This window comes from Penicillium mononematosum (assembly GCF_028829835.1).
Source record: "Penicillium mononematosum strain IBT 11891 chromosome Unknown utg000002l:1.0-8112719.0:1.0-8118358.0, whole genome shotgun sequence".
NCBI classification, from domain to species: Eukaryota; Fungi; Ascomycota; class Eurotiomycetes; order Eurotiales; family Aspergillaceae; genus Penicillium; species Penicillium mononematosum.
This window is the reverse complement of record NW_026643272.1, coordinates 3,469,735-3,495,117: the sequence shown is the minus strand read 5'-3', so window position 1 is coordinate 3,495,117 and position 25,383 is coordinate 3,469,735. Positions and strand designations below refer to the sequence as shown.

Genomic DNA, 25,383 nt, shown 5'->3' with positions numbered 1-25,383 from the left:
CGTCCTGTATCCGCGGCACCTCCCCACCCGGCTGCATGGCAGCCGCCTACCAACCACCACACTGTGTATCACGCAGGACTGGGCAACCCCTCCCCTTCCCAAAGGACTACTTCACAGTCGTGGTACTACGATTCCCCGCTGTCTGCTCCGAGACCGTCCAAGGCAACATCATCCAAGAATGCAAACGTGTTCTCCGCACCGGAGGATATCTAGAAATGAGCCTGCTAGACCGCGACATGGTCAACATGGGACCTTACACACGCAAAGCCATCCGTCAGCTCAAAGAAATGACCTGTCTCTCGGATTCCACTCTCAGCCTGAAACCAACCAGCGACAGCGTCCAACGCGAGCTCGGCGCTCACGGCTTCGACAGTCTCCGTCGCTGCATGGTCCGAATCCCAGTCGCAGGCATGATCCTCCGATCCTCCGACTCGAGCTCATCAGCCCACTCCATTTCAACGGCCACCCCTTCCACTGCATTCTCGCTACCTACCATATCTGTCACAACTGCGGGTGGTAGACAAAGCACGACAACTGCCTCTAAATCCCTCTCTAATGATGCGAATATCTCTCTCGGCGATTTGCTCTCCGATCCTTCCCCGTCTCCGGCAAACGACGAGTCAATTGCCAAGATCGTTGCCCGTGTTGGACGCTGGTGGTATTCGAAATGCTATGAGGATCCTGTTTTCTCGACCGGAAATACTGATCCCAGTGTTTGGAATGACCGGAAGGTACTCCGCGAGTGTCAGAAGCGCGGTACAGGATTCCGCATGTTCATTGCATACGCTCAGAAGCCTAGTGAGGTTCCGCGACGCACGGCGAGTGTGTAATGGAACGACATCACGATATAATTTGTGTTCTATCTTAATTTTTTTGTTTTTCGTTTCCGCTTTGCTTTTTCATTTTCGTTTTCCAACTTTTTTTTTGATGAGATCCATGATTGATTGATACTATACGCTGCATGGAAAAATACCCATATATATGCCTTTATGAAGTCTGATTGTTTTTGAGCGTTTGGATGACATGGGCTTTGTGGCTTACGCTCAAGGCTTGCATTTGCTTTGCTTCTACATGTTTTTTTTTTTTTGTTCGATATGGCGTGCATGATGCTATGACTGATACGTGCCATAGAGGAAGAGGTGTGTTGTGCGGGATTTCCATTGTACAAGCAGGACTTAATATGGATAATCAATTACTTTAATTAGAACCCCAGCTGACATCCGCAGTAATAAGACGCATAGATACTAACGTGACGCGAGGAAGCCCCTTTCTTGTTGTGCAGAATCGATATATGGAGAGGATGTGTGTTTGACGTTCGATATACCTCAGGTGTTCATTTGATCTCATAACAAGCCTATACCCGCGTTAAATGGACCTTCAACGGCCCCTTTTCCCACATCAGGAAGTTCCTCTGATTGATCCAACCACGGGCTTCATCGGCGATCTCCATGTCAAAGTTGAAGATAATCAAGGCAAGGATTAGACGCATCTCGCTGTATGCAAGACTGAAGCAACATTAGTATCGCTCGCTACTTCCTGTGGTGATCTAGGCCATTACTTACTTTCTTCCAAGGCAATTTCTCGGTCCAGTATGGAATGGTTGCAATACCTCTCGACGATCATCTGCAAATGACGGACCACCCAGGAATCTCTCTGGGTGATAGGTGTTGGGGTCCTTGAAATACTCTTCGCGCCGATAAAGTGCCCACTGGTGGATGGAAACAAAGGTCTTCGGAACACCGTCAGCAGGCATGAATACGTAGTATTCACATCAATGAGACTCACCTTTGCCGGAACATATTCCCCCAAGATATTCGCACCGCCCTCAGGACACACACGAGGAAGACCATTTGCAATGGGCGGGTACATGCGCATTGCCTCGTCGAGACATGCAAGCATGTAGGGCAACTTGTTAACGGAGATCAGGTTGATCTCCTCCTGGCTTTGAAAAACAGTACGCACTTCCTCTTTCAACTTCTCGTAGGCAGTCGGATTCGTGAGGAGGAGGTATGTGACTCCACTCAATAATGAGGCTGTGGTCTCAGAGCCACCAATAATGAGAATTTCAGCATTTGCAATGAGTTCATCAATACTCAGGTTCTAACAAAAATCAATTGTTATTCTTAGCGAAAGTAGTTGAAAACTCACCAGTTCCTCCCTCTTTCTCAGAAGTCCCTCAATCAAGTCGGGTCGACCTTCTTCCTTTTCCATCCTCCGCATCATCTTCTGTTTAGTGAGTTTCTTGTGTTTCTCATGAGCCTCTTTCATCGACGCAGGCACCATTGATAACAACATCCGCTTCACGAGCGGATAGAACGAGAGAGCTTGCAGGATAATTCCAACCCGACCAGCGTCGAAAATCCCCTTGATCCAATCGTCAAGATCTGATCCCTGAAGACAGCCAAATGGCTCACCAAATGCCAGATCCCCAATAATATCGAAAGTGGTATAGTTATACCAATCGGAAAGCACAACCGGATTACCAGACTCGCAAAACTCATGTAACCGGTCAAGCAACATATCAACATAGGCCCGGATCATCGGCTCCTGCTCTCGCATTGCCTTTTCAGAGAAACCGTGGGCCATCTGTCGGCGGAGACGCCCATGTTGCTCTCTGCTTTCGTTGACTACATGTGACGGTTCGCCATCAACCGGACGGTAGAACCAGTTTGCCTTTGAGAATTCGGGTTTTCCTTTCTGGTGGCCCGTAATATCCTGCCAGGCGTCTGGGTGAGAGAAGGCCAGTTCGTCCGGCGCAATACGGACAATGTTGCCGTATCGCTTATGCATTTCCAGCATGTCAAATGGAAGGGTTCCCCGAGCAGATCGGTAGACGTATGCCAGTCGTGATATCTTGTGTGCTAATGGTCCCGGAAACCGGCTTAAGGGGTGAAAGAACACATTGTAGATCACCTTAGAGACAAGATATAATACGGCCTGAGTGCGTTAGAAAAGAAGTTGCAAAAGGCATCGCGTGATGTACCGTAAAGAGTCCTGTTACCAGCGCATGTTGCACGTTGAAAATAAGTCCCATTCTGTGTCGATATTCGCTCGCAAAGTATTTCAGAGAGGCAGTCCGATGAGTTCACATGGGTTCTTATATGTGCATGTCTTGACCTGGACCGAGAGGTAGGTCTTGTTGATCATGGATAATGAGATCCCTGTTACAGTGTCACGTTGAAGAATCCCGCTCTCGTTCCTATCCGAACCCGAACCCGAACCCGAGCCTAATCAAATAACGCCCAATGGGGCGCCACGAAAAGCGCCACGAAAGGTACGAATACGACCGGGAAAGCAGAAAATAATCCTATTGGCTTCTCTTACTGTTGCACTCAGCACTATCTGTCTTGCATAACTCACATTCCTCATTATCACGGTATCTCGAATTAAATGTAACTAACCATGTACAAGAGTTATCCATCAGTCATATTTGTACAGAAACAGAATAAAAGGAAAAGGAAAGAAAGAGGCCTTCTACTCAAGAAGAGCAACCATCAACCGCTGGTAATCACTAGAAGTCTCGCTGCGCACCCGGTCAATCAAGTTCTTCCCGAACTTGTGCTTGTAAGCGCGCTTGACCATCTCCTTGTGGTTGCGATCCCAGTGGGCTCGGACAACACGGACAATAAGGCGCTCGTCCTTGGTGCCCATGCCGCTCATGGATTCCTCGAGGAGAATAGCATCACGCATGGCAGGATCCGTAGCCGAGCGGAGCATCAGGAGCAGGGCATCTTCCATGTGGCCCGAGAATTCCTTCTCAATATGCTTCTCGAGGGGGATATGGTAGCGTGACTCGAAAGTCTGGCTAATAGCGCGGAGCTCGGCATTGGACGCCTTGGCAAAGATTGCGCACACATCTGTGACGTTCTTTCCTTGCAGGGAGCGAACGTCTGTATCGATGGTCTGGGGGTTGATAGGGGTAGACTCTTCGTGGCGAGCAGCATGAAGGACAATGTTGAAAAGAGTAGACGTCTTGAAGGAGAGGTCGCCTTCGACGTCTTTAGCAAGCGAACGCCTATGTCTCATTTCATACGCGGTGCGGATAGCGTTGATATCAGCATTGGATCGGCCGAGCAGGACCTCGTTGAGTAGCCACTCCTTTGTGCCAGCGCCATCGATTGCCGAGTGCAAGCTCTCGACATCATGCATAAGCGGTCCTTCTATCACGGCAAGTAGGCCGTCGCGGAAGTCCCCGCCGGTCTCGGAGTTGACATCCTTGTATAGATCGCGGCCCAGTTGCTTGGAATATACATCGCGGACAGCAGCCATCTGGAGCGGATCGAGTTGTGACAGAACTGCAATCAGGGCCTTCTCATCCGTGCCGAATCCCTTCATCGCTTTGCGAAGCGCATCTGCTTGGGGCCGGAAGTCACCTGGCGCTACTTGGCCAGGAACGTAGCCGAGAGACGGTTGTGCCGGAGGACCCTGTGGCGGAAAGGCGCCTCCAGGTGGTGGTGCGCCGTATCCGACGGGTGGTTGGCCTGGAGCGGGGTACCCGGGACCACCCGCGGGCGGTTGGCCTGGAGGGGCATAGCCATGCGGCGGCTGGCCGTACGGTGGTTGCGCGGGCGGAGCATGGTATCCATGGGGTTGAGGAGGTGGCGCGGCGTAAGGACCGCCCTGCGGAGGGGGAGCACCGTACTGGCCTTGCTGGGGTGGGGGATAGTGGCCCTGTTGAGGCGGGGGATATTGACCCTGCGGAAGGGGATATTGACCCTGCGGAGGGGGGTATTGGCCTTGCTGAGGCGGGTATTGGCCCTGCGGGGGAGGGGCACCATAAGGCTGTTGATAGCCCTGGGGCGGAGGTCCTGAAGGAGGGCCTTGCTGACCGTACTGGGGTGCGTACCCTCCGTACGGAGGTTCTATTGACTGAGTTAGCTCACGCCAAGGCTCAAAATGCACTATTTGAGATGCGCTCACGGTTAGGTTGATAAGACATGATATGTAGACTGTGTGTAAGTATGCAAGGTCAAGAATGTCCGGGCTGAGGGGCTGTTTATATGTCCCCGGCTGCGCGGCTCCAGTGTGGCGCAGCGAGGTGGGGGCTGTTGGGGGCTGTTCACACCTGGGCAGCCTTGCGGCTTATTCTCGTCGATACGAAAGTGGGCTTAATTTTCGTATCCATGGTTCTCCTCGTATAATTAAAGAAAATCGCGTTGCTGCCTTGCCAAGTTCAATAGACTGTCTTTCATCCCCACCGGTGTTTACAAAATGGATAGGATCGCCAACTTGACTTCAATCCCTTGGCTTATTTCAACCAGACCTCTCACACGTTCAATAAAGTCCTGACTCATCATCACAACTTCAACCATTTCCCTCCACCACCCACAATAGTCCCTTTCTTCACCTCGCCATCGCTGAATGGCATATCAAACCCGCCCGTTATCGCAACCCCATTCTTGAGTTTGATTTCAATCTGGTCCTTTTCTATGGGCAACTCTTCGAATTCTTCAGCTTCTTTGCGTAACTGGTCGGCTGAATCATAGGTAACATCGGCATCGGGAACGGAGAAAGACTGCCCAAAGCTAGTCAGATTGCCCACGAAAATATACTGAGCGCCTTCGACTTCAAATTGACCAAGAACTCGTCCTTTGTCACTTGTCAGGGTTCCAGTTCCTTGAGGCATCTATTTCATAAGTGGATCAGTATGCGCTACCTATGAACATGGAAGGGTACTAGGTGCTCACTGTGGGGAGATCTTGCCAGATATTCCCCTGGTATTGGAATTGATGCTACGAATATAGGTGGCCATTTGATCATTTAAAGAGAATGGGCAAGGAAGAGCGGTCAGTTTTCAGAGTCTCAAGGTGGGATACCGTGCAGTGCATCCGATGTCATATATGCAGGCAAGTGGAGAGCAGTGCTCGGCCTCCATGTTATGGATGGTGGTTCGTCCTATCGACGCGCAGACAGCACAAAACAGGGTGCATATGCAAGGTGCAGCACATACCAGATATGCGGGGCTACGTAAGGGGTAGGGCTTCGACCACTCTATCCGGCCGATGGTCCTGAATATAAAAGTTAAAGAAAGTCACAAGCGACAATCCACCAAGCTGGAAGGGCAGGATTATCTATCTCGATGTTATTTATATTCTGAAGGCTTGATTGACTCGAAAAATGGAGCTTTAAAAATCTAGTTCCTTCTAGGGATATGGCCGGTTAAAGCGTGATGAATATAAATCTACGCAAAGATATAGTTTATATGAACTCCTGGACATTGTTTCGGTTCATGCTGAACATATACGTTTATTCCACTCTATATATGGGTGTTTGAAGCAAAATTAATTTATTCTAGATCATATATAGCGTAGATTATGCTTCTTTTAATCCCGAAGATCGTGAGGTCTATGCTTCTGCCCCCAGAATTGATAACGCTAACTGTATTCGGCTAGCGCAGCCCCTTAGCATCTGAGACGGCATAAAATCGGCAGAATAGGCTCCTAGATTCCATCTCAGTACGGAGTAGTGCAATTGATATTGAATACCTCTCAGGATCTATAGTTTCACGGTACATGTTGGTTGAAATGGTCACATTTCCTCCAGGTCGCCGTTCACACCGGAAATCGCGATCCGGGTGCTTACAATGCAAGAAGCGAAAAGTCAAGGTGAGCGATGTACCAATTTCTGTTGAGACTAGCTTATAGCTCTATATTAGTGTGACGAAAGCCAGCCACATTGCCGGAACTGTGAAAAGCACGGGGTGGTTTGTTCCTTTGCTAGTGCCCCAACCGTACTTTCCACACCAGCGGATCTATCAGAGTCACCTGTGTCACTACCTGCCCCAGAAAGCACTGTATCTGGAACATTTCGTGCCCCAGTACAAATCCCACAAGCCTTACCAAGTCTGTCCTCATTAGGACCATTCCCTTCCGCATTGGCAGTTTTTGACCTGGAACTCTTGCACCATTGGACAACCTCAACCTGCTACACACTATCGCGAAGCCCCGCTGTACAGACAGTCTGGTGCAATGAAGCACCTCGCATCGGCTTTACAACTCCGCCAGTATTGCGCACCTTGCTGGCATTTTCCGCCCTACACCTAGCTCGCTCCGATGAATCTCGACGCGCAGCCTGTCTTGCTCACGCACAAATGCACCACAGCACCGCCGTGAGAGAGATGATCCCGCTCGTCTCACCTCTCGCACCAGAAAATTCTGCAGCGCTTTTCATTTTCTCCTCTCTAACATGCATGTTCTCCTGCGCCAAGCCATCGGAAGAAGGCGATTTCCTGGTCCTCTTTGAGCGCGGCAACCTATCGGAATGGGCCCGTCTTTTCCGAGGGACAACGACTGTTATCCATACCAGCGGTGAGGATCTCCGTACCGGGAGACTGGCGCCGATCTTCACGAATGGATCTTATCTTGCTGCTGCTCATCGCTCGCCGCAGGCCCTTGAGCAAGGCAAGCCGCATGTTTGGGAGTTGCAACACATGATATGGAGGGAGTGCGCAGCTGACCCGTCACTTCGGGCTATCTATCAAGATGCTTTAGATGAACTAGCTCGAACATTGGGTCTAGCTATAAGGCCTGTTATTATGCGGAGACTCGAGACCGCAGATGTCTTCCGGTGGCTGCTTGATGTCTCAGATGAATATTTAGACCTCTTGCGCCAGGAAGCGCCAATTGCACTCATTATCTTTGCTCATTGGTGCGCGTCTGTTCGTCAGATCGAGTGGATGTGGTGGATGGAAGGTCTAAGCTCGCGCCTCATGACACAACTATACTCTGTATTGGATCCGAAATATCGAGATTGGCTTTTGTGGCCACAGGAGATTATTAGTGGGAGCCATAACAGTTAAATTAATCAGAATTATAATCAAAAGTTTGGATATCCATTAGGGGAAACAAACACCACCACCACAAGGTGAAAGAGCAAATGGCGCAGAAAATGGATTCGTGTCAAGCATATACTGAGAAGAACTGCTAATCCTGCTGCCGGATTATGTCTCTTTACATCTATGGACATCTAATTTGCTGTATTTACTAGACCCGTTACCCGAACTGTCTAGACAATGGACATCAATCTATGCGGCCTTCTTCGCGCCTTTCACTACCTCATTTCCCAATGTGTCCCGTGGATGGGAATATATTCGAATAGAATGGGAAATGACTGCGGATGATTAAAACCTAGAAGCATTTTTTGATGACAGAACCTTACCAAAAATATAATGCAAAATAATGTGTGGAAGAAGTGGATGTGCTGAGTCTATTGCTCACTCAGAGCCTCTTAACAAAGTCGAAACGTTTTTCGGTCATAGACGATGGGAATGATGAGGTACCAAAGGGTGGGTGATTCGGAGCTAGTGTACAGCTGCTGGGGACTTGGTCGGCTCTCGGTAGCCTATCTTTGGCTGTGGCAGAGGTTCTGACAACCCCGTTTGATAGGGCAGATCATCATCGATAACTAGAGTTTGCTCGTCGTTGAGTTTGGGGTCGCGCACGGCCAAGGCAAACGCCATGATCGGCACGCAGAGACAGATACCAGTGACGGTGATACGGTGCTGGATGTACTGGTAGGAGCGAACAATAGCCATGCGTTCAGGTGTACCCATGGGCCATTGGGCGATCGCGGTAAATGGATCCTTGTAAGCGGAGGTGGCCAGGAGGGAGTTGATACCACCGAGTTCGTGATGGAGCGAGGATGGTAGGAGCTGGGTCCAGATTGCTCCGGAGATTGTGTTTCCAATGGCAGACCCGACGTTGTATGAAGCCAGAAACGTGCCTGTCATAACGGCGAGGTGCTCGTGCTTGATGTGAGCTTGCATCGACGCCTGAGCTGGCCATGAGAATAGCGCGCTGCCGAAACCTAGGAGCACTTGGCCTGCAACGACGCCGACCTTGCTGTTGCCAGTAAGAGACCCGCGGTATCGGATGAGTAGGCCGAACCCGACCATGTAAATGACGGTCCCGCTAAGGATAAAGACCTTGAGCCGCCGGACCCGGAAGACGACCAAGCCGAGGAGGGGGCCGACTACAACCTGGACGAAGGAAAAGAGAGAGGAGATACGGGTCGCGGCGGTGACGTCAAAGTCGAATGCCACGACAAGGATCGTATAAAGGTAATTGGCCTGCAGATGGTACCCAATATTCCGGGATATGGCAATCCCCAATGGAGCCCAGACGGCTCGGTCTTTCATCAGAGTCATGGGAATCAAGGGACGAGGAGCCCTGAGTTCCCAGTAGATAAAGACTGGAACACAAAAGGCGCTCACAACGAGAGGCGCAATAATATGGGCGCTCTTCCATTGGGACTGGGCGCCCCCAGCGATGGTAAGTGGCGCAAGAAGAAGGGCCAAGATGGCAACGAGGAGGATGATTCCGATGATATCAAGCATCCAAAAAAGTTCAACTATAAAGTCTTTTGGGCCGAGGGCTTGAAGTGGGGTACTGGATTTCTCCAAGGTGCCCTGCTTTTTGACCCGCCGGGTGACAGCCCAGAGGCTGGTTATGAGAGGAAGCGCAGAAACGGGATAAATGATGCACCACATCCCGATGCCCCAGTGCCAGTCGGTAGCGGAAAGGACAGCATTGGCAATGTTGCCGCTAACCCATGTGGTGATAAGGGCTGGCGCGATAGGAGTATAGCTGAAGAAAAGCCGCGAACGGGTCGAAGTGAGGTCGGAAACAATGATTGAGTTAAGCGCCTTGATCATGCTCTGACCGACCTGGAATATGACGCTACCACCGGCATACGTGGATACGTTCTTTGCGACAGCCTCAACGACAGTACCGATCACGTAGAGGAAGACGGAAAATGTCACTAACTCCACTCGACCGAAGATATCGGCGATCTTGGCCGCCGTCGGCTGCGAAACAGCGGCAACAACGGAGAGGATCACATTGATGGTCGAGAGGAGGGAATGCTCGCCAAAGGAGGAAGTGGCATATGGTTCGTATGTGCCCCGCAGCAGATTGTCAAGGCCATAAGCGAAACCAATGACGAAGACGCTGGAGAAGATCGCAATTCGTTCAACAACTGTAAGCGAAGAGTACAGGGCCTTCATGCGCGCTGCACCGGGCAGCCTGGAGTCGCTTATAGAGGCTTCAGGGCATGGTGGGGGAACTGTATTGGCCTCCACGTTGGATGACTTGGAGGGGTCCGACATGACAGAATAATATACACTAGGTTGAGCCACGCATTTCTTTACAGAGTAACTGTAGGAGAATATCGAATATTTTATAGACTCGGCATCTTTGCGGCGAAGTTGCATTCGGCCATGTGTAGTGGGGTTTTTCACGGCCAAAATTCCTCGGGAACTCGGTAGAAAGATAGACGCTAAACAAACGATTATATACATCGACGGTTGATATATAGCAGGTTCTTGAGTATCCATAGATGTCAATAGTATGATTATTCTGCCCTCCCTAGCTATAACATACAGTCAGCCCTATCTCACGCGGTGTAACAGCTACACAAGCAGCGTCTCCCTACATAGCAACCTACAGTTGCAGCAATATTACCGGGCATACTATAGGAAATTGCGGTGATATACTAGAGAGTTTATTGAAATTTACCTTTTCGTTGAAAAACTTTTGACATAGTAGGAGTGGGAAAATTCGCCGCTCGGCGGTGTTCGCCGGGCTCGGCCGTGGATTACTGACAGAAATCAATGGTATACGAGCGTATAGGGTAAAATCACAATGTATAAATTCTCTAACTAACTAAAATGAACAGCTGTCCGGGTTGACAATTTGTGTGGACAGATTTTACAGGAATAGCCTTTTCAACCCAACCCGCTATTTCCGGTTACAATTCCGAAAAATATGCTGCCTGGAGCCACACCAGGAGCACTGTCTTACTGGTTTTGGTGCTAGGCTGCTACACTTATATACATGCTCACAGCGTCAACTGGTTGAGCCCAGCGACAAAGGCCCACCCACTGCGAACCGAATCTGCGCTGTATCTATCTTCTCATCCTCAAGACATCACCTCCGTTCTGATCGCCAGCCTGGTAGCTCGCCATATGGGAGGACAAAAGGTACTCGAATCCATCGTCCTTGATCCTGCCAAACCAATCAAGGAGCTCCATCTCCTCCAAGTCAGCTCTTCTCTTCCTCACTCCAACGAACGCCTCCATGTCGCATTCCCTCAGACGAACATGGCTCTCATGGTGTAAGAATCGCGCTCTCGGCGAGTTGCCAACAAGCGACTCGCAGAGTGCCTCAGTTGCCTCATCCATCTTCAGCAAGTCAATGTGACCTCTCCAGCCCGCGATGTTTGGCTTAATCTTGTGCATCTCACTGTGATGAGCCAGCCACTGCATCACTGGCGTCACCGCATCACGCGGAGGCTCCGGGGCGCCTGCAACGAAGCGGTGGATGGACACGGGAATGTTAAAATCGGCATTTGCCTGCTCGAGAATGCGCTCGCCCGCCCATTTGCTGGCGACATACCCGTTGCTCCCGTCAGTGGCGGGTTGGTTCTGACCAACCGAGGCTCCGATCGGGGCGTAAGCTGTCGTGGGCAAGACGCCAGAGGATGAAATGAAGTGGATGGGAACACGGCGGCCTGCTGCCAACTTGACGAGTTCTCTGATTGGCTGCACGTTCGTCTGGCGGAGGGCGTGGTAATTGTCCCAGAATGAGCGGACGGCGCCGAGATGAATGATCACATCAGCTGTAAATGAGAGGTCCTCAAACTCAGGATTGCTGAGACCCAGCATTGGGTCGGACAGATCCCCATGGTGGACTGAGACCTTGGGCGAAGACACCACGGGCTTGTCACGGACAGCCACACAGTGAATTTCGGTGATGTTAGGGTCATTTTCAAGCCGCTTAAGGAGGTGACGGCCGAGGAACCCGGTGGCACCGGTGAGCACGACGACCTTGGGTTGATTCCGGGGTGCGGTATAGGGTTCAACGGGAGTTGGTGTTGGCACAAACGGCACAGCCGTCTCGCGTTCCCAATCAATGGTTTCGACACTGACGCTCTCTTCGATCTTGCAGGCCATCTCGCCAAGGGTGCTGCTCTTCATGAGCTCGAAGACAGACAAGACGACACTGAGCTCTTCGCGGATGCGAGTTTGTAGGCGGACGATTAGGAGGGAGTTACCACCAACCGAGAAGAATGTGGTAGCAGGCGTGATAGAGATGTTAGTTACGTGCGTAGACAGCACATCTTGCCACAAGCGGAATAGCTGAGTCTCAGTATCGGTAAGTTCGTCGCTGAGGGTCGGAGTTCCAATATGTTCTGGGAGTGGAAGCGCTTTGACAGCCTTCCTGTCAACTTTGGAATGGTTGTTCAATGGCAAGTGTTCAATAGGAATAGCCATAGCGGGGACCATATATCGTGGAACGGGTAAGTCCTGAAGGACATTCTGGAGAAAAGCGTCCTTATCGGCAATGTCGCGTTTGGTGTCGAAGACGACGTGGGCAACCAAGAAGTCAGAGTCCTCGCCGTGAACAGTGACGATGGCTTCCAGGATGGCACCGTTGCCCGCGCGCACGATGTTGCTTTCGATGTCTCCAAGCTCAATTCGGAGACCACGGATCTTTACCTGAAGGTCGGAGGAGATACGGTGTCGGAAGACGAGTGATCCATCCTCGCGAAAATGTCCGTAGTCACCAGTGCGGTACATTTTTGACCATCCGTTTGCCACATAGGCCGCAGATGCGAAGGGGTTGGGTATGAATTGAGTGGAAGTCAAGGCAGCGTTGTTGGCATAGCCGGCAGCAACGCCCGCTCCACCAATGACGATCTCACCTGCTATGCCAATTGGCAAGGGCTTGAGATCTCCGTCGACGACATAAGCTGAATAGTTCGGGTACTGGGAGCCAATCGGAATATCACCCTGCTCTCCTTGACGGTAGTCGATCTCATGGAAGCTTGATCCACAAGAAATTTCTGCTGGGCCATAGCTGTTGATTAGACGTACATCGGACAAATTCAAGGCCGCAAACTGCTTTGCGACGGTGTTTGTGAGTCTTTCACCACCAGCAATTGCGTACTTCCAGTCGGAACATTGTCGGAGTGTGCTCATCCCGTACTGAAGCCACATGAGATATTCGGACGGTGTTGCTTGTGAGTAAGTGATATGCTCATCTCGCATCACCTTGGTGATCTCTAGTGGATCACCCCTCTGGTTCAGGGGGCAGATGAAGACAGATCCGCCAGTTGCAAGACCGGTGAAAATCTGCTCCAGTGAAATGTCAAAGCTCAGCGTGCTCTGCTGCAGCGTGGTTTGTGGGGTTTCCATGCCGTACATTCTGATGGAACCCTCAATGTAGTTTCGTAGACCCTCATGCTTGACTGTGATACCTTTGGGAGTTCCAGTCGAACCGCTGGTGTAGATGATGACAGCGGCTTGCGCGCTCCGAGACAAATCTGGAACAATTGCAGATGCATAGGCGGGAACATTGCTGACATTGAGCGTAAGTGCATTGCCCGCACACAAGCTGTTTGCGTTAGGGCTGGTGGTGGCATCTGTCAAAATCACACTTGGCTGGCAAGTTTCGACGATCGCCGCTAGGCGAGTTGGTGGGTTCGCGACGTCCATGGGAACATAGATGCAGCCAATTCGCCAGATTGCCAGAAGCGAGACAATCCAATCGACGTTTGGCTGTTGGAAGACGATAACCTTGGATCCTAGATCCACGCCGGCTTTTTGCAAGGTGGCTGCAATGGCTTGACTTCGGTTCATAAGTGCTCCGTAGGAGATTGAAGTACCATTGCCGTCTCTCACAGCCACTGCGTCCTTGTTTTGTCTTGCGACTTGTTCGACACGACTCGAAAGAGTGGCAGGCCATTGGGACAGCAAGTCAGGTCCTTTGCCCATATCGAGTGCTCGCTGGATTTGTGCTTGACTGTATAGCGAAGGCTCGCCTGTTCTCATGGTTGGTGCATGAACGAAGGCGTCCAGCAGGTTGATATACGACTCGAGCAGCAGGGTTGTGGCATGGCGATCATAGATCGTCGCCTGTGTCTCAAATATGATACCTGGACCTTGATCGTCTTCAACGACGGTGATGTTGATATCGTAATTTGTCTCTCCGGCGTTGTTATGCTGCATATTAATCTGGCAGTTGCCAAACTTTGAAATCTGCTTTACGCCAACTTTGTAGTCAAAGAAAGCTTGAAAGAATGGAGCATGAGTTGACGAACGCTCGACGTGATGGAACTCCTGGAGCATCATGTCGAAGGGCAGCTTGGAGTTGGCCAGCGCAGTGTATGCTTGATTCCTGGTTTCTGTGACCGAAGCAGCAAAAGTCTTTGCCTCGTCAGGCTGAAATCGCAGAGGGAGAAGATTAAGGAAGAGACCAATTGTTCTAGTGATGTCGTCGTCGGTTCTGTTAGCATCAGCGATACCGATCGTGAGGTCAGCAACGCCAGCTAATCGGGCAAGGAGGATGCGGAAGACGGTGAGATAGATGTGGAAGTTTGTCGAACGACTCATTTTAGCAACAGCCTTGACCTTCTGCCCAACGAATGGGCTGACTCGCCTCGAGACTTCGTTGCTCTTGAAAGCAGAAATGGGTACACGCGAACTGCTTATGGCCATTGGAAGAAGTGGAAGCACAGCTGGTGAGTCATGAAAGACATCCTTCCAGTATTCAAGCTCAGAATCCATTTCACCGGCTTGGAGCGCCTTGCGTTGGTTCACTGAGAAGGTGGGAAATTGCATTGGTGAAGGACCCAATGGTGTGCTATTATATGCTTTTTCCAGATCAGACAGCAGCACCTGCAAGCTGATACCGTCCATAATGATATGGTGGTAAACGACAAGCAGGTAGTGCGTCGTGGTATTGAGTGTAAGAAGGGTCATGCGGAGGAGATGAGGTTTACCCAAATCGAAGTCGTGTCTCTTATGGATCTCGTATTCTTGAGCTGCTTCATCGACATGGTTGATCGTTCGGTGCTCTAGCTTGACGTGATTCGTATCGGAGACGCTTTGAACTGCCATGTCAGGCTGCGAAAAGTCATTGACGAAAAAGGTTCTGACAGACTCGTGTCTCATGGCGACGAGCTCAAGCGCTTGTGCAAGCTTATCGACTTTAAGATTTCCATTCAATTGGTACTGGAAGGCGACATTAGAAGCCGTACGATCCTCGAGGAAGAGATCGAGAAGCCAGAAGCGTGACTGTGACAGAGACATCGGCTCTGTCCTCAAGGCTTTGAACTCACTCAGCTCCTTACTTTCTGCAATTTCTCCCAGGTCTGAGAATGACGACTTTCCGCCGACACTCGATGGCGGCGTCGCAATTGATTCCCCCCTCGAGTGCGTGTCCATGGTGGTAGCGGTGTCAGCAGAAAGGGCGTGCCGGAGGGCAGGGCGCGCCAAAGAAGCGTTCCCCTCCGTTTTGCTTGCGCTGGTAGCAACGAACGAGACCTCTTGGTGCATGAGCGGGCTTTTTGCAGGCTTTTCCTTCTCGGCCTTCGTAATTGATGGAGTTGCTGTATCGCCGAGCATGGGAACGAGCTCCGCAGGTAACTTCTTAGTAGCTTGCTCCGCAAGGTCAGAGACAGATCCACCACCAAGAATTTTCAGAACAGGCATATCCGTTTGCAGCTCTTTCAAGAACCAGGAACGAACTTCGACAGCTACAAGAGAGTCGATGCCGATCTCCACAAGCGGGGCATTCATATCCATTTCCTCGCCTGTCAGCTGCAGGAGGATCTGCAACTTGGCCGCGAAGCAGCTCTTGATGATCGAAATAACTTGTTCCACAGTTGTGGCTTCAATCAGTTGTTCGCGAACTGGTTGGACTGTTTGCTTGGAATCCGCAACGGCTTTCGTCTCCTGCGTATCAATGAGATAGTGAGACAAGCGTGGGTACAGGATCCAAGGAGGAAGGTTCTTGCGATCCGCAGGAACCCGCTCAATACCGGTACTTATGACTGGCTCGAGGTTCATCTCCGGAATACCAGCGAATATTGTCTCGGCAAACATCTGGTGCAGGTCTGTTTCCGAAAGCGGCATGTATGAGTACTTTTCAAACGTTTCTTGGACGACTTGAGAAGCACGTTCAATGTAGCCAATACCAGCGATTCTGCCAATGTCGAAGGCACTCCCAGCTAAGCCGCGAGCTCGCCTTTGTCGGACCAGGCTAGTCATGTAGGAACAAGCAGCTGCATAGTTGCTTTGACCAAAAACGCCACCGACAGAGGAGGTCGAAGAGAAGCATACGAAAAAGTCGAGTGGGGTGTCGTAGAAGATCTCATCAAGCCAATTACTACCATCGATCTTTGGTCTCAAGACGTCGGTCATTTGCTGGTATGACATCTGCGAGAACAAAGTGTCTTTCAAAACCATCGCAGCATTGGCGACGCCCATGATCGGCGGGTAGGATGCCTGAATGTCGTTGACGACCTGAATAACATCGGCTTTTCTTGTTACGTCCATAGCGTAGACTGCGACTTTGGCACCGTAAACCCTGAAAGAATCAATCCACTTTTGGTCCACATTAGGATGGCGGCTGGTCAACATGATGTTTCGCGCACCGTTCCGAACCATCCATTCACACAGCGACTGACCAATTTGACCAGTCAGGCCGACCATGAGATAGGACTTGTTAGCCGAGAATAGGGGTGCCGCATCAATGGTGTCGACAATGACAGGAGCGGTGTCTTCGGCAGTCCAATCAACAAGGGTGGTAGGATGCAAAGTTGTCTTAACATCGGTAACCTGGCTTAGGGAAAGCTGTGTTGGTTTATGGCCAGGCACGTGCTGTCCTGCGGCTGTAGCAGAATCCTTCAGAAGGGAGATGAGGTTCTTCTGGTCTTGGAAGAGACCTGAGCTTGTCGCCCGCCAAAGATCTTTCGAGCCAGTGTACTGAACACCTGGCAGGGCTTGCTGGATAAGAGCAGATACTTCCTTGGACTCATCGTCGGTTGCTAGGTCCAAAAAGTTGGTGACTCCAGTGGGCAAGAGGTGCTTGATGTTATGACCGTGCATCCAGGGGCTAAGTCTGAGCCAAGAAGGATCGTCGTCCGCCCTAGAGGTACTGAAAATGACTTCGAAGTTTCTGGCAGATGCTTGCCTCCTGAGAGCTTGCGCAAGGGAAGATCCGAGGGAACCAGTACCGGGCTCGTGAACAAGGACTTTGGCCCCTACAACAACTGTGGAGAGCATGCGGGCCGCCAGAAGTTCCGCCGCAATGACAGACAGAAGATCGGCTGGGTCTTCCCGTGTGTCTGTAGGAATGGTGACCACTGGGTAGGATTTATTCGAGTTCGAGGAAGAAAGGGCGATGACAGCGTTGGATGTCGAAATGTCAAGCCCAACACTGACGAACAAATAAAGGCCGGCAGTGATACCCAGTGCCGACAGAGTCGAAACGCACGTCTTCATGGCGGATTTGCCTTCCTTCCCTTTGCTGAAGAATGGAACGTCCTTCAAGACCCGCAAACCGGAGCCTGTTTCACTAATGGAGATCACATCCGACTTCAGGCTGGCGTATTTAGCGACTGGGCGTCTTTGAGAGTTAATGCGATCATTTCTCGTCGGGTCAGGAAGCATGCGCGGTACGTAGAGGCTTCCATGCTGAAACATGAGCTCGGTCTCCTTAGTGTACAACAACTGTTGATCAAGGCGATCAGAAGCTTCCCACTGGCTCACGGTATGCAGACGCAGGGTCACCTCCATGATCAATGTAGAGACTCCATCCAGGCCAGAAGCAACATCAAGATGTTGTACCGAGAGGTCAGGCATCTCATGGATAATACACCTTAGGAAGCCAACCATGGCCTGCTGATAAGGACGGTCGCGAGAACCGCGACCAACCCAGAGCAATGTCTGAGAATGCTCCAGCATGATCTTGAGAGCATCCATCTTCTCAGGTGTCAGACTCTTGAACATTGGGTCTTCGAGATCTGAGAGACAGATCACAGTTTGTCCGGGAACAACAGAGCTTTGAGCGCTGATTGGGTCTGCGAAGGACTCAACTGATTGACAGCTCAGTCCGGCAATGTCGGCGATGTCCTCGGCGATCTTAGACACTTCCAATGATTTGCCACCGATGATCTTGAGATGGGAGATTTGTGCGGCGTTGGATGAACGGTAGAGAGGCTTCCTCAGATAACTGACACGATTGTCCACGGCCTGTGCTGAGATGACCGAGAACGGCCAGGCCAGTCCATCACGATTGGGGGTGGTTGAATCAACTCCGCAGAAGCCGGATTGGCGAAGGACAGTATTCCAATCCTCAAGAGGCATGGTAGGAGCATAAGGACGCCCATCTTCGCAGCCAGCCCACCAACCTGAAATACCGCCGAACATTGAAGTGAACGCAGCAAGCTTGTTGTTGGTGATTTCGAGCAACATCAAGTATCCGCCAGGCCTGAGAAGACGGCGAACGTTGTTGAGTGTTTTTTCCATCGATTCGGTAGCGTGAAGGACGTTGGAAGCAATGATGAGATCATATGTGCCTTCCTGGAAGTCCTGAGACTCAGGTGTTCTCTCGGTATCAAAGCTCTTGAAGATCAGTTTATCCTTCCAGTCGCTAAACGCCTCAGTGGCTTTCTCAAAGTAGCCACTGGAGATGTCTGTGTAAGTGTAGGAGTAAAAGGTGTGACCGATGGTCTCGAGAACGAATTTGGTCGCGCCTCCTGTGCCAGCACCTACCTCAAAGATCTTGGCCCTTGGATAGACGTGCGTGAACTGGGAGACCATTCTGCCCAAGGACTCGTTGTAAACCTGAAAGCCAAGGCCATATTTGTAAAACTCGTCCAGCAAGCCGTCCTTCATCATATGTTCAATCATTGTTGATTGACGTCGAACGGCAGATGGAAGAGTCTCGCCCACGGTTCTCACCAAGCGGCAATCCACGGAGTCAGCATGCGCTTCAAAGAGAGCATCGATCTGTGTTTGGGTGTCATTCCGCCACTCTGACTGGATATAGGGATGCTTTCCAGCATCAACGAGAGACAAGGTCCAATTAATCGAATCCCGCAGGCGTTGAAAATGCCACTCAGACTTCATCCAGTCTGCCTCAGTAAGTTCGTAGGTCCACTTTCTGTAGTAGAAGAAGGCAAATCTTTCACGAACAGTGCCAAGTTCCAAGTCATTCGTTGATGGTTTCAGTTCGCCAAGAGCCAGTTCCCCATCTGGAGCTGCGACGCCGAGCTTGTTGTATGAGAAAACAGTGCGATCGTCGGCAGCCGTGGCCATCGAGACGGGCACAACAGCAGCGCCTTGGACCTGGATCATAGCGTGTTGCTCGCCGGCGCTGAGTATGTCTATATTGCCCCGAATCGAGTCGACAGTGTTCGCCTCAGGGGCAAGCAGTTGAGCTCGCACCGGAAGCTGGACTGAGTGCAAAGGTAGCGTAGCACAGAGTTCTGGATTCACGCGGATACACTCGAAGAACGTTGGGACGTGCAAAGACCACAAGCGTCCATCACCAGGCGCCGAGTATGCCAAGATAGCACTCTGGAAAGCCACGTCAAGCAGCGTGGGGTGAACCATTAGCCTTTCAGATTCATCACCGTAGTCGAAGCTAGATATCAGAGCAGTAGCCTGATTGAGTTTGCGCTTCAAGTTTGCCATAGTGCGGAAAGAGTCAGAGTATTCATACCCAATGGTTGAGAGAGAAGTATAGAATCTCTCCGAGTCGGTCTCGGTCATATTTGAGTAATCCAGCTGGATTGGTGGCAGGACCGACATCGAAGGCTCACCGAAGATCACGTTTATTGTACCGCTGGCGTTGACTTCAAGGTCTCGCGCCGACTTGATAGCAGCGGAGTAAACGGAGAATTTCGCTGCCCGAGACTTCGGATTCGATTTGCTTGGAGTAATATCCGTTAGAGTTACCAGAGTCTCAGCAGTAGGATCGGATTCGCCTCCAAAGGTGATGGCTTTTCCGATGACCAGATCTCGCAGTTCAATCAATTTGACAGGCCTGTTTCGAATGATAGACTTGGCTGCCTCAAAGGCCATGCTAGCGTAGCCAGCTGCTGGAAATACCGGCTCACCCTGCAGCGTGTGGCCCGTCAGCCAAGGTACCTCTGAGATCTTAAGCACATTCGACCAGCGACGCTCGAGCTCAGTATTGTCAACATGTGGTACACCGAGCAGCTCGTGGAATGGGTCCGATCGACTTCTCATCCTACGTGCGATGCGAGACTCCTGCCAGTGGGTCCTTTGGTCCCAGTGGTAGGAAGGCAGACCAGTGGCGAGCTTGGCCTCCGGAGCGTCAAGGAAAAGTCGCTCGAAGGCAGCGAAGTCAACAGCCTCAGGGCCAAATTGGGTCCACATGTAGCCCAGACTGTCGGCGAATGCTTCAACGTCGTTGAGACCTCTGTGCATAACACCGGCGTAGGGAAGGTTGAGGCCAGTTTCGGCAATGTTCTGCTGTGTTGGGCCCTTGAGAGCAGCGTGAGGTCCAATCTCGATGGCAAGAGTCGGCTTCTCAGATTGAGCTGCTGCTGTCACAGCTTCATAGAAGGAGACTCTCTGTACCATGTTGTCACGCCAGTATAAATCTTGAAGTAGGGTAGTCGGCTCCATGACCTCGCCACCTGTCACACTGGAGTACCAGGTCACAGAGGTATCGCGGTTTCGGTTAACTTCAACTTTGCATGCACGCAAAGACTCGATGTAGGCATCGCCGCAAGCCTGCATATGGTGTGAGTGGTAAGCGGTGTCGACCTTAAGCAGACGTGCGAACTTCTTTTCCTCTTCGAAGACAGCCTTGACCTCAACGATAGCATCTGCATCGCCCGACAAGGTAACACTTGCTGGGGAGTTGTGTGCAGCGACCACGACACGTCCAACAAAAGCGTCAAGCTCAATCACTTCGGTGGCATCTTCGAGAGATGTTCCAACAGCAAGCATAGCGCCTTTATGCCCGCTCGATCCGCCTGCAAGCTTCGCGTAAAAGCCACGGTAGTAGGCAATTCGAATAGCATCCCGGGCATTGATAAAGTTTGCAGCATATGCCGCACCAATCTCACCAGAGGAGTGGCCCACCACAGAACTTGGCGTAATCCCGGCGCTGCGCAAGAGGTCGACGAGCACAATTTGGACTGCTGTACACAGCGGCTGTGAGAAAGCGGCTTCGGTGATACAAGACGACTTGGCATCAAGGAGTAATTGATCAGCAATTTTCCAGGTCGGTTGGTGTGTAGCTGGCAAGGTTGCAAGGGCACCATCAAGCTCCTGCAATCGGCGGCGAACAAATTCGGAGGAACGTATTAGTTCAGCACCCATCGCTGGCCATTGCGCGCCCTGACCAGTGAAAATACCAAGGACCTTTGGAGGGGTTGGACTCGATCGGACGCCAATGTTCGCGTCCGACTTATCCTCGTACTCTTTGAGTCTGAGCTCAATTTTTCGGATCAAGCTTTCGACGTCAGGAGCCGAGAATGCGATTTTATGCGAGAAAGTAGAACGACGCTGCTGGAGCGTCCAGGCAAGATCCCGCATGTTGACTGGGTTGGTTTTTAGATAGTCCAAGTGTGCCTGCAGACTGGAAACAAGCGAGGTGTTTGACGCTGCGGAGAAGACAAAAGGAGTAGCCGGTACAACCAGGGCGCTGCTAGCGTTGTCAACCTGTGCTTGATAGCTCTCCAAGATGGCGTGAGAATTGGCGCCGCCGAAACCAAAACTATTCACACTTGCCCTTCGCACAGCATCTTTAGGCAGGACAGGCCATGGCATTGCATGAGTTGGAACCTGCAGGCCCTGAATGAAAGGTTCAATGCTCGGGTTAAGGCGATTGAATAGCAGGTTAGGGGGAATGACGCCAGCTTGAAGGGATAGCGACGCTTTGAGTAGACCGGCTATTCCAGCAGCACCCTCCGTGTGACCAATGACGGTCTTGATCGACCCAACATACAAAGGATCACTGTCAAGTCCTCCAAAGGTGGAGTGGATTGCGGCTGCTTCCTTAGGGTCTCCTACCTTGGTACCGGTACCATGTGCCTCAAAAAACTGGGGTCTGTCGGCGGGATTTGCAAGGTCAAGACCAGCTCGAGCATAGGTGCGGCGGATAAGTGCAGCTTGCGCCTCCGAGCTTGGTACAGTGATTCCCTGTGTGCGGCCATCTTGGTTGATGCCAGTCTCACGGATGATACATTCGATGTGGTCGCCATCAGCAAGAGCGTTGGTCAGCTTCTTAAGAACAACTGTCGCGATACCGTCGCCGCGAGCATAGCCGTCAGCATCAGCATCCCACATGCGGGATCTGCCTGTGGGCGACAGCATGTGCATGTTACTCTCGGCCACATACATTTCTAGAATCCGTTAGCTTGATCGCTCGGTGTGGAGAATTAGCTTACCAGGGCCTAGAAGCAGAGTACTGCCACATGCAATAGCAACTCTTGAGTCGTTAGACCGTAGTGCTTGAACAGCATTATGCACAGCGATCATACTCGAAGAGCATGCTGTGTCGATAGTCATAGACGGTCCACGCCAATCGAAAAAGTAAGAGATTCGGTTTGAAAGAATTGCGCGCGATGTGCCAGTCGCAAAGTATGTTGGTAGACTGTTGGCATCTTTGAGAAGGCTGGTTTCATGGTCCCCTCCCATAACACCAACATAGACGGCAGTGTCAGAGCCACGTAAAGACTGGATGGTGTGGCCGCCAGCTTCAAGGGCCTCGTAGACAGTTTCCAGCAAGAGGCGCTGCTGAGGATCAATAGACTCAGCCTCACCTGCACTAATGCCAAAGAAGTTGGCATCAAACTTGGTAAGATTCTCCTCCAGGGTGTAGGAGTGTAGAACATTGGACGTGCCATGGTGATCCCCGTCTCTGTGGTACCAGCCTCGCACATCAAAACGTTCTTTAGGTATCTCCGTCAAGATATCACGTGGACTTTCCAGCAGCTGCCAGAGAGCAGCAGGAGACTTGGCAGCACCGGGGAAACGGCAACCGCTGCCGACAATAGCGATGGGCTCAGATCGTTGGTAATCCATATTGTGCAAAGATGAATGATAGAATATGTGAAATATAGGAATAACAAGTTCGACGATGTTGGAACCGAATGAGAGGACCCAAGTAGCTACCACGTCCTTCTTAAGTTTTTATAAATTTTATAAAGCGAGCGATATCATGGAGCAAGACACTGTTTTTTCAGGAAAGCGATTCCTTCATTTTCATTGGCTGTTAAACATCCGAAGCCACAAGAAAACAACATCCTTCACGCCATCCCTATGATGGATCCTTTTCCCAACAGGTGATGGATCTCGATTGGTTAGAATACATGGCTAGAAACAGAATAAAACGGCTGAAACAAAGAAAAAAGAAACAAGCAAACATGAAAAAAGTTGTTCTGATCAAGTTCAAAGGAATTAAAAACCAACACATGCCTTGTTGGTGGCCAACGAGAGCGAACGTTATTACCAACGATCGGTTTGCTTTGATCTCGGTTCCTGTGAGGCTGAGGGGTTGGGAAGTGCGATTGGCCCTCGAGCAGAAGATGCAGCACGTCCTACGTGACATAGTTACGTTGCAGCACAAGTTTGAGATTGAACACAAGTACACTATCTCGACACGCCGTTTCGCCCCGTGAGTCGATGGACGCATACCGCTTTACTATTTCAGGCCTTAGCGTGATGTGATCCGTTCTGATCTGCCTCGGTCCGCGCACGGGCCGGTTCTACTCGGGCACGCCACGCGTACCACGTGGGTTATTAGGGCTCAATGCAAACGTGAATCTTTTTTCCTACAGCCATTTATTTTATCGAATTTGACACTATTAAGGATCTAGCAAGTCATGCCAGATCCTTCGACTTATTAACACCTATATTTAGACCAACATCTACACCACCAACACCCATTGAACGATGCACCCCAGGCTCGCGGAACAGAGCCGCCATCCTGCGTTGCTACCGGTAGATTCATTGGCTGATTATGTATACGATAGTACCCCTAGTAAAAATTCTGTTCATGTGAAGCATGCTGATCCCTCCCTACTAGTAATTTCGCTAGTTTTATAACGATAGAGTACTGTATTTTATACTAATTACAGGATCCCCCCCCCCTTTTCTTGATAAGATCTACTGTGTAGGAGAGATCATGAAAAGGCTGTACAATATGGATTGTAGAGTGTGTTGTAGTATGTAAACTATCAAGATGGAAAGGAAGGGTAGTACTAGACTACATACATAGGAAGAAACGTCATATGACACTAGGGAGATTCAACATTTCTCTCTCTCTCTCTCTATCTATCTACCATTTGGTATACCCCCCTTTATCACGCCCCACAGACTTTCAATCGGATTCAAATCAGGTGAGTATACCTGCCAAGTCATCAAGATAACACCCATTGACTGAAGCAATGCTTTCGTTATACGGGCTTTATGCGACGGCGCTCCATCTTATATAACAATACTCTCAGTATCACCCCGGCGTTGAACCCAATCCCCAATTAAAGAGCATATATGCTCCTAATACCGCTTAGCATTAATTATTTCCCATTCTTTTTCCCAGAAAATCGCAGGGCCTTTTTCTCTGCCAGAAATTGACCCCCAGAACATCCAAGCAACCTTCTTTAGCCAATCTTCGTATACACAATCATCGTCGAGTTCGTCTTCCCCTTTTTCCGAGTCACATACGATCTTTTATGGTAACCAGAGGAAACCCAAGTTTCATCAGTCTAAAGAACCTTACTCCAATCTTCGAACGTCCAATCTCGCTATTAAATTGCGAATTCAAGGCGACGATAGCGGTTCCGATCACTTAAGAAATTCTTTTACTTTATAATATAACGACGAAGGCTATAGACCTTTAAAAACTTGCGAAAAGTTGACTCGCTATAAGGTAGATTCAACTCACGAACTACCTCTTGAAATATCATCCTCCGGGTAGCCCAATCTCGTCGAATAAAAGCTTCGATTTCCGGGAAAGATAGACCTTAGAAAGTAGGACGGCCCCGTTAACGCCGGGGGGAGGGGGATTGAGCTCGCTTTATAATCCGCTATACGGCATTATACTGAAGGCTAACAGCTTGTGCAATTCGAATCGTTAAATGTTTCATATTATGTATGAACATAATCAACTAGACCACATTAGCACTCACCTTAGTATTTGGAGAGTGCCAGCTACTATCGGACAGGCTAGTAGCCGTATAGGAGATACCGGTAGAGGTTGGAGAATGCGGGATATTAACCCTAGGCGAGGAAGAAGGCATATTGATAATAGATTTGCAAATGATGCTTAGTTCTTAATTTTTAATATAAATACTCTCTTTATATATATATAAATCCCTACTATCTAGATTAATAGTAATCCTAATTAGGAAGCTTGATCTTAATGATTATTGGTCTAATCCTTCTCATCAATTATCTTGTTGCTTGCATATTCATATAGGAATCGTATGATGGTATGGTGGTATATGCATTACAACACGCTAACAAAAATTAGCGTGCTCTTGGTCGATCCACATGGACAGAATTGTTACTTAGGGGGGGTAGATAAATTACCATTCATATATCGAATATTCTGT

General features: G+C 50.3%; 8 protein-coding genes across 8 annotated transcripts; 3 read left to right on the top strand and 5 right to left on the bottom strand.

The window, feature by feature from the left end:
- Positions 1–35: 35 nt before the first annotated feature.
- On the top strand, positions 36–830 carry N7519_003107 (uncharacterized protein; the record flags this gene model as incomplete). The annotated part of the gene is made up of 1 exon (XM_057289885.1): positions 36–830. The coding sequence occupies one exon, from the start codon at positions 36–38 to the stop codon at positions 828–830; it is 795 nt and encodes a 264-aa protein (XP_057151087.1).
- Positions 831–1,354: 524 nt separating this feature from the next.
- N7519_003106 (cytochrome P450) lies at positions 1,355–2,799 on the bottom strand (the record flags this gene model as incomplete). The annotated part of the gene is made up of 4 exons (XM_057289884.1): positions 1,355–1,505; positions 1,563–1,729; positions 1,786–2,100; positions 2,149–2,799. 4 exons carry the CDS (start codon positions 2,797–2,799, stop codon positions 1,355–1,357), a joined length of 1,284 nt encoding a protein of 427 aa, XP_057151086.1.
- Positions 2,800–3,474: 675 nt separating this feature from the next.
- N7519_003105 (uncharacterized protein) lies at positions 3,475–4,939 on the bottom strand (the record flags this gene model as incomplete). The annotated part of the gene is made up of 2 exons (XM_057289883.1): positions 3,475–4,862; positions 4,921–4,939. 2 exons carry the CDS (start codon positions 4,937–4,939, stop codon positions 3,475–3,477), a joined length of 1,407 nt encoding a protein of 468 aa, XP_057151085.1.
- A 357-nt stretch (positions 4,940–5,296) lies between these two features.
- On the bottom strand, positions 5,297–5,626 carry N7519_003104 (uncharacterized protein; the record flags this gene model as incomplete). Its single annotated transcript, XM_057289882.1, has 1 exon — positions 5,297–5,626. The coding sequence occupies one exon, from the start codon at positions 5,624–5,626 to the stop codon at positions 5,297–5,299; it is 330 nt and encodes a 109-aa protein (XP_057151084.1).
- Positions 5,627–6,512: 886 nt separating this feature from the next.
- Positions 6,513–7,798, top strand: N7519_003103 (Zn(II)2Cys6 transcription factor domain-containing protein; the record flags this gene model as incomplete). The annotated part of the gene is made up of 2 exons (XM_057289881.1): positions 6,513–6,605; positions 6,656–7,798. The coding sequence occupies 2 exons, from the start codon at positions 6,513–6,515 to the stop codon at positions 7,796–7,798; spliced, it is 1,236 nt and encodes a 411-aa protein (XP_057151083.1).
- Positions 7,799–8,299: 501 nt separating this feature from the next.
- On the bottom strand, positions 8,300–10,105 carry N7519_003102 (uncharacterized protein; the record flags this gene model as incomplete). The annotated part of the gene is made up of 1 exon (XM_057289880.1): positions 8,300–10,105. One exon carries the CDS (start codon positions 10,103–10,105, stop codon positions 8,300–8,302), a length of 1,806 nt encoding a protein of 601 aa, XP_057151082.1.
- A 798-nt stretch (positions 10,106–10,903) lies between these two features.
- N7519_003101 (Acyl transferase/acyl hydrolase/lysophospholipase) lies at positions 10,904–22,852 on the bottom strand (the record flags this gene model as incomplete). Its single annotated transcript, XM_057289879.1, has 2 exons — positions 10,904–22,170; positions 22,216–22,852. The coding sequence occupies 2 exons, from the start codon at positions 22,850–22,852 to the stop codon at positions 10,904–10,906; spliced, it is 11,904 nt and encodes a 3,967-aa protein (XP_057151081.1).
- Positions 22,853–23,193: 341 nt separating this feature from the next.
- On the top strand, positions 23,194–23,448 carry N7519_003100 (uncharacterized protein; the record flags this gene model as incomplete). The annotated part of the gene is made up of 1 exon (XM_057289878.1): positions 23,194–23,448. One exon carries the CDS (start codon positions 23,194–23,196, stop codon positions 23,446–23,448), a length of 255 nt encoding a protein of 84 aa, XP_057151080.1.
- Positions 23,449–25,383: the final 1,935 nt, after the last annotated feature.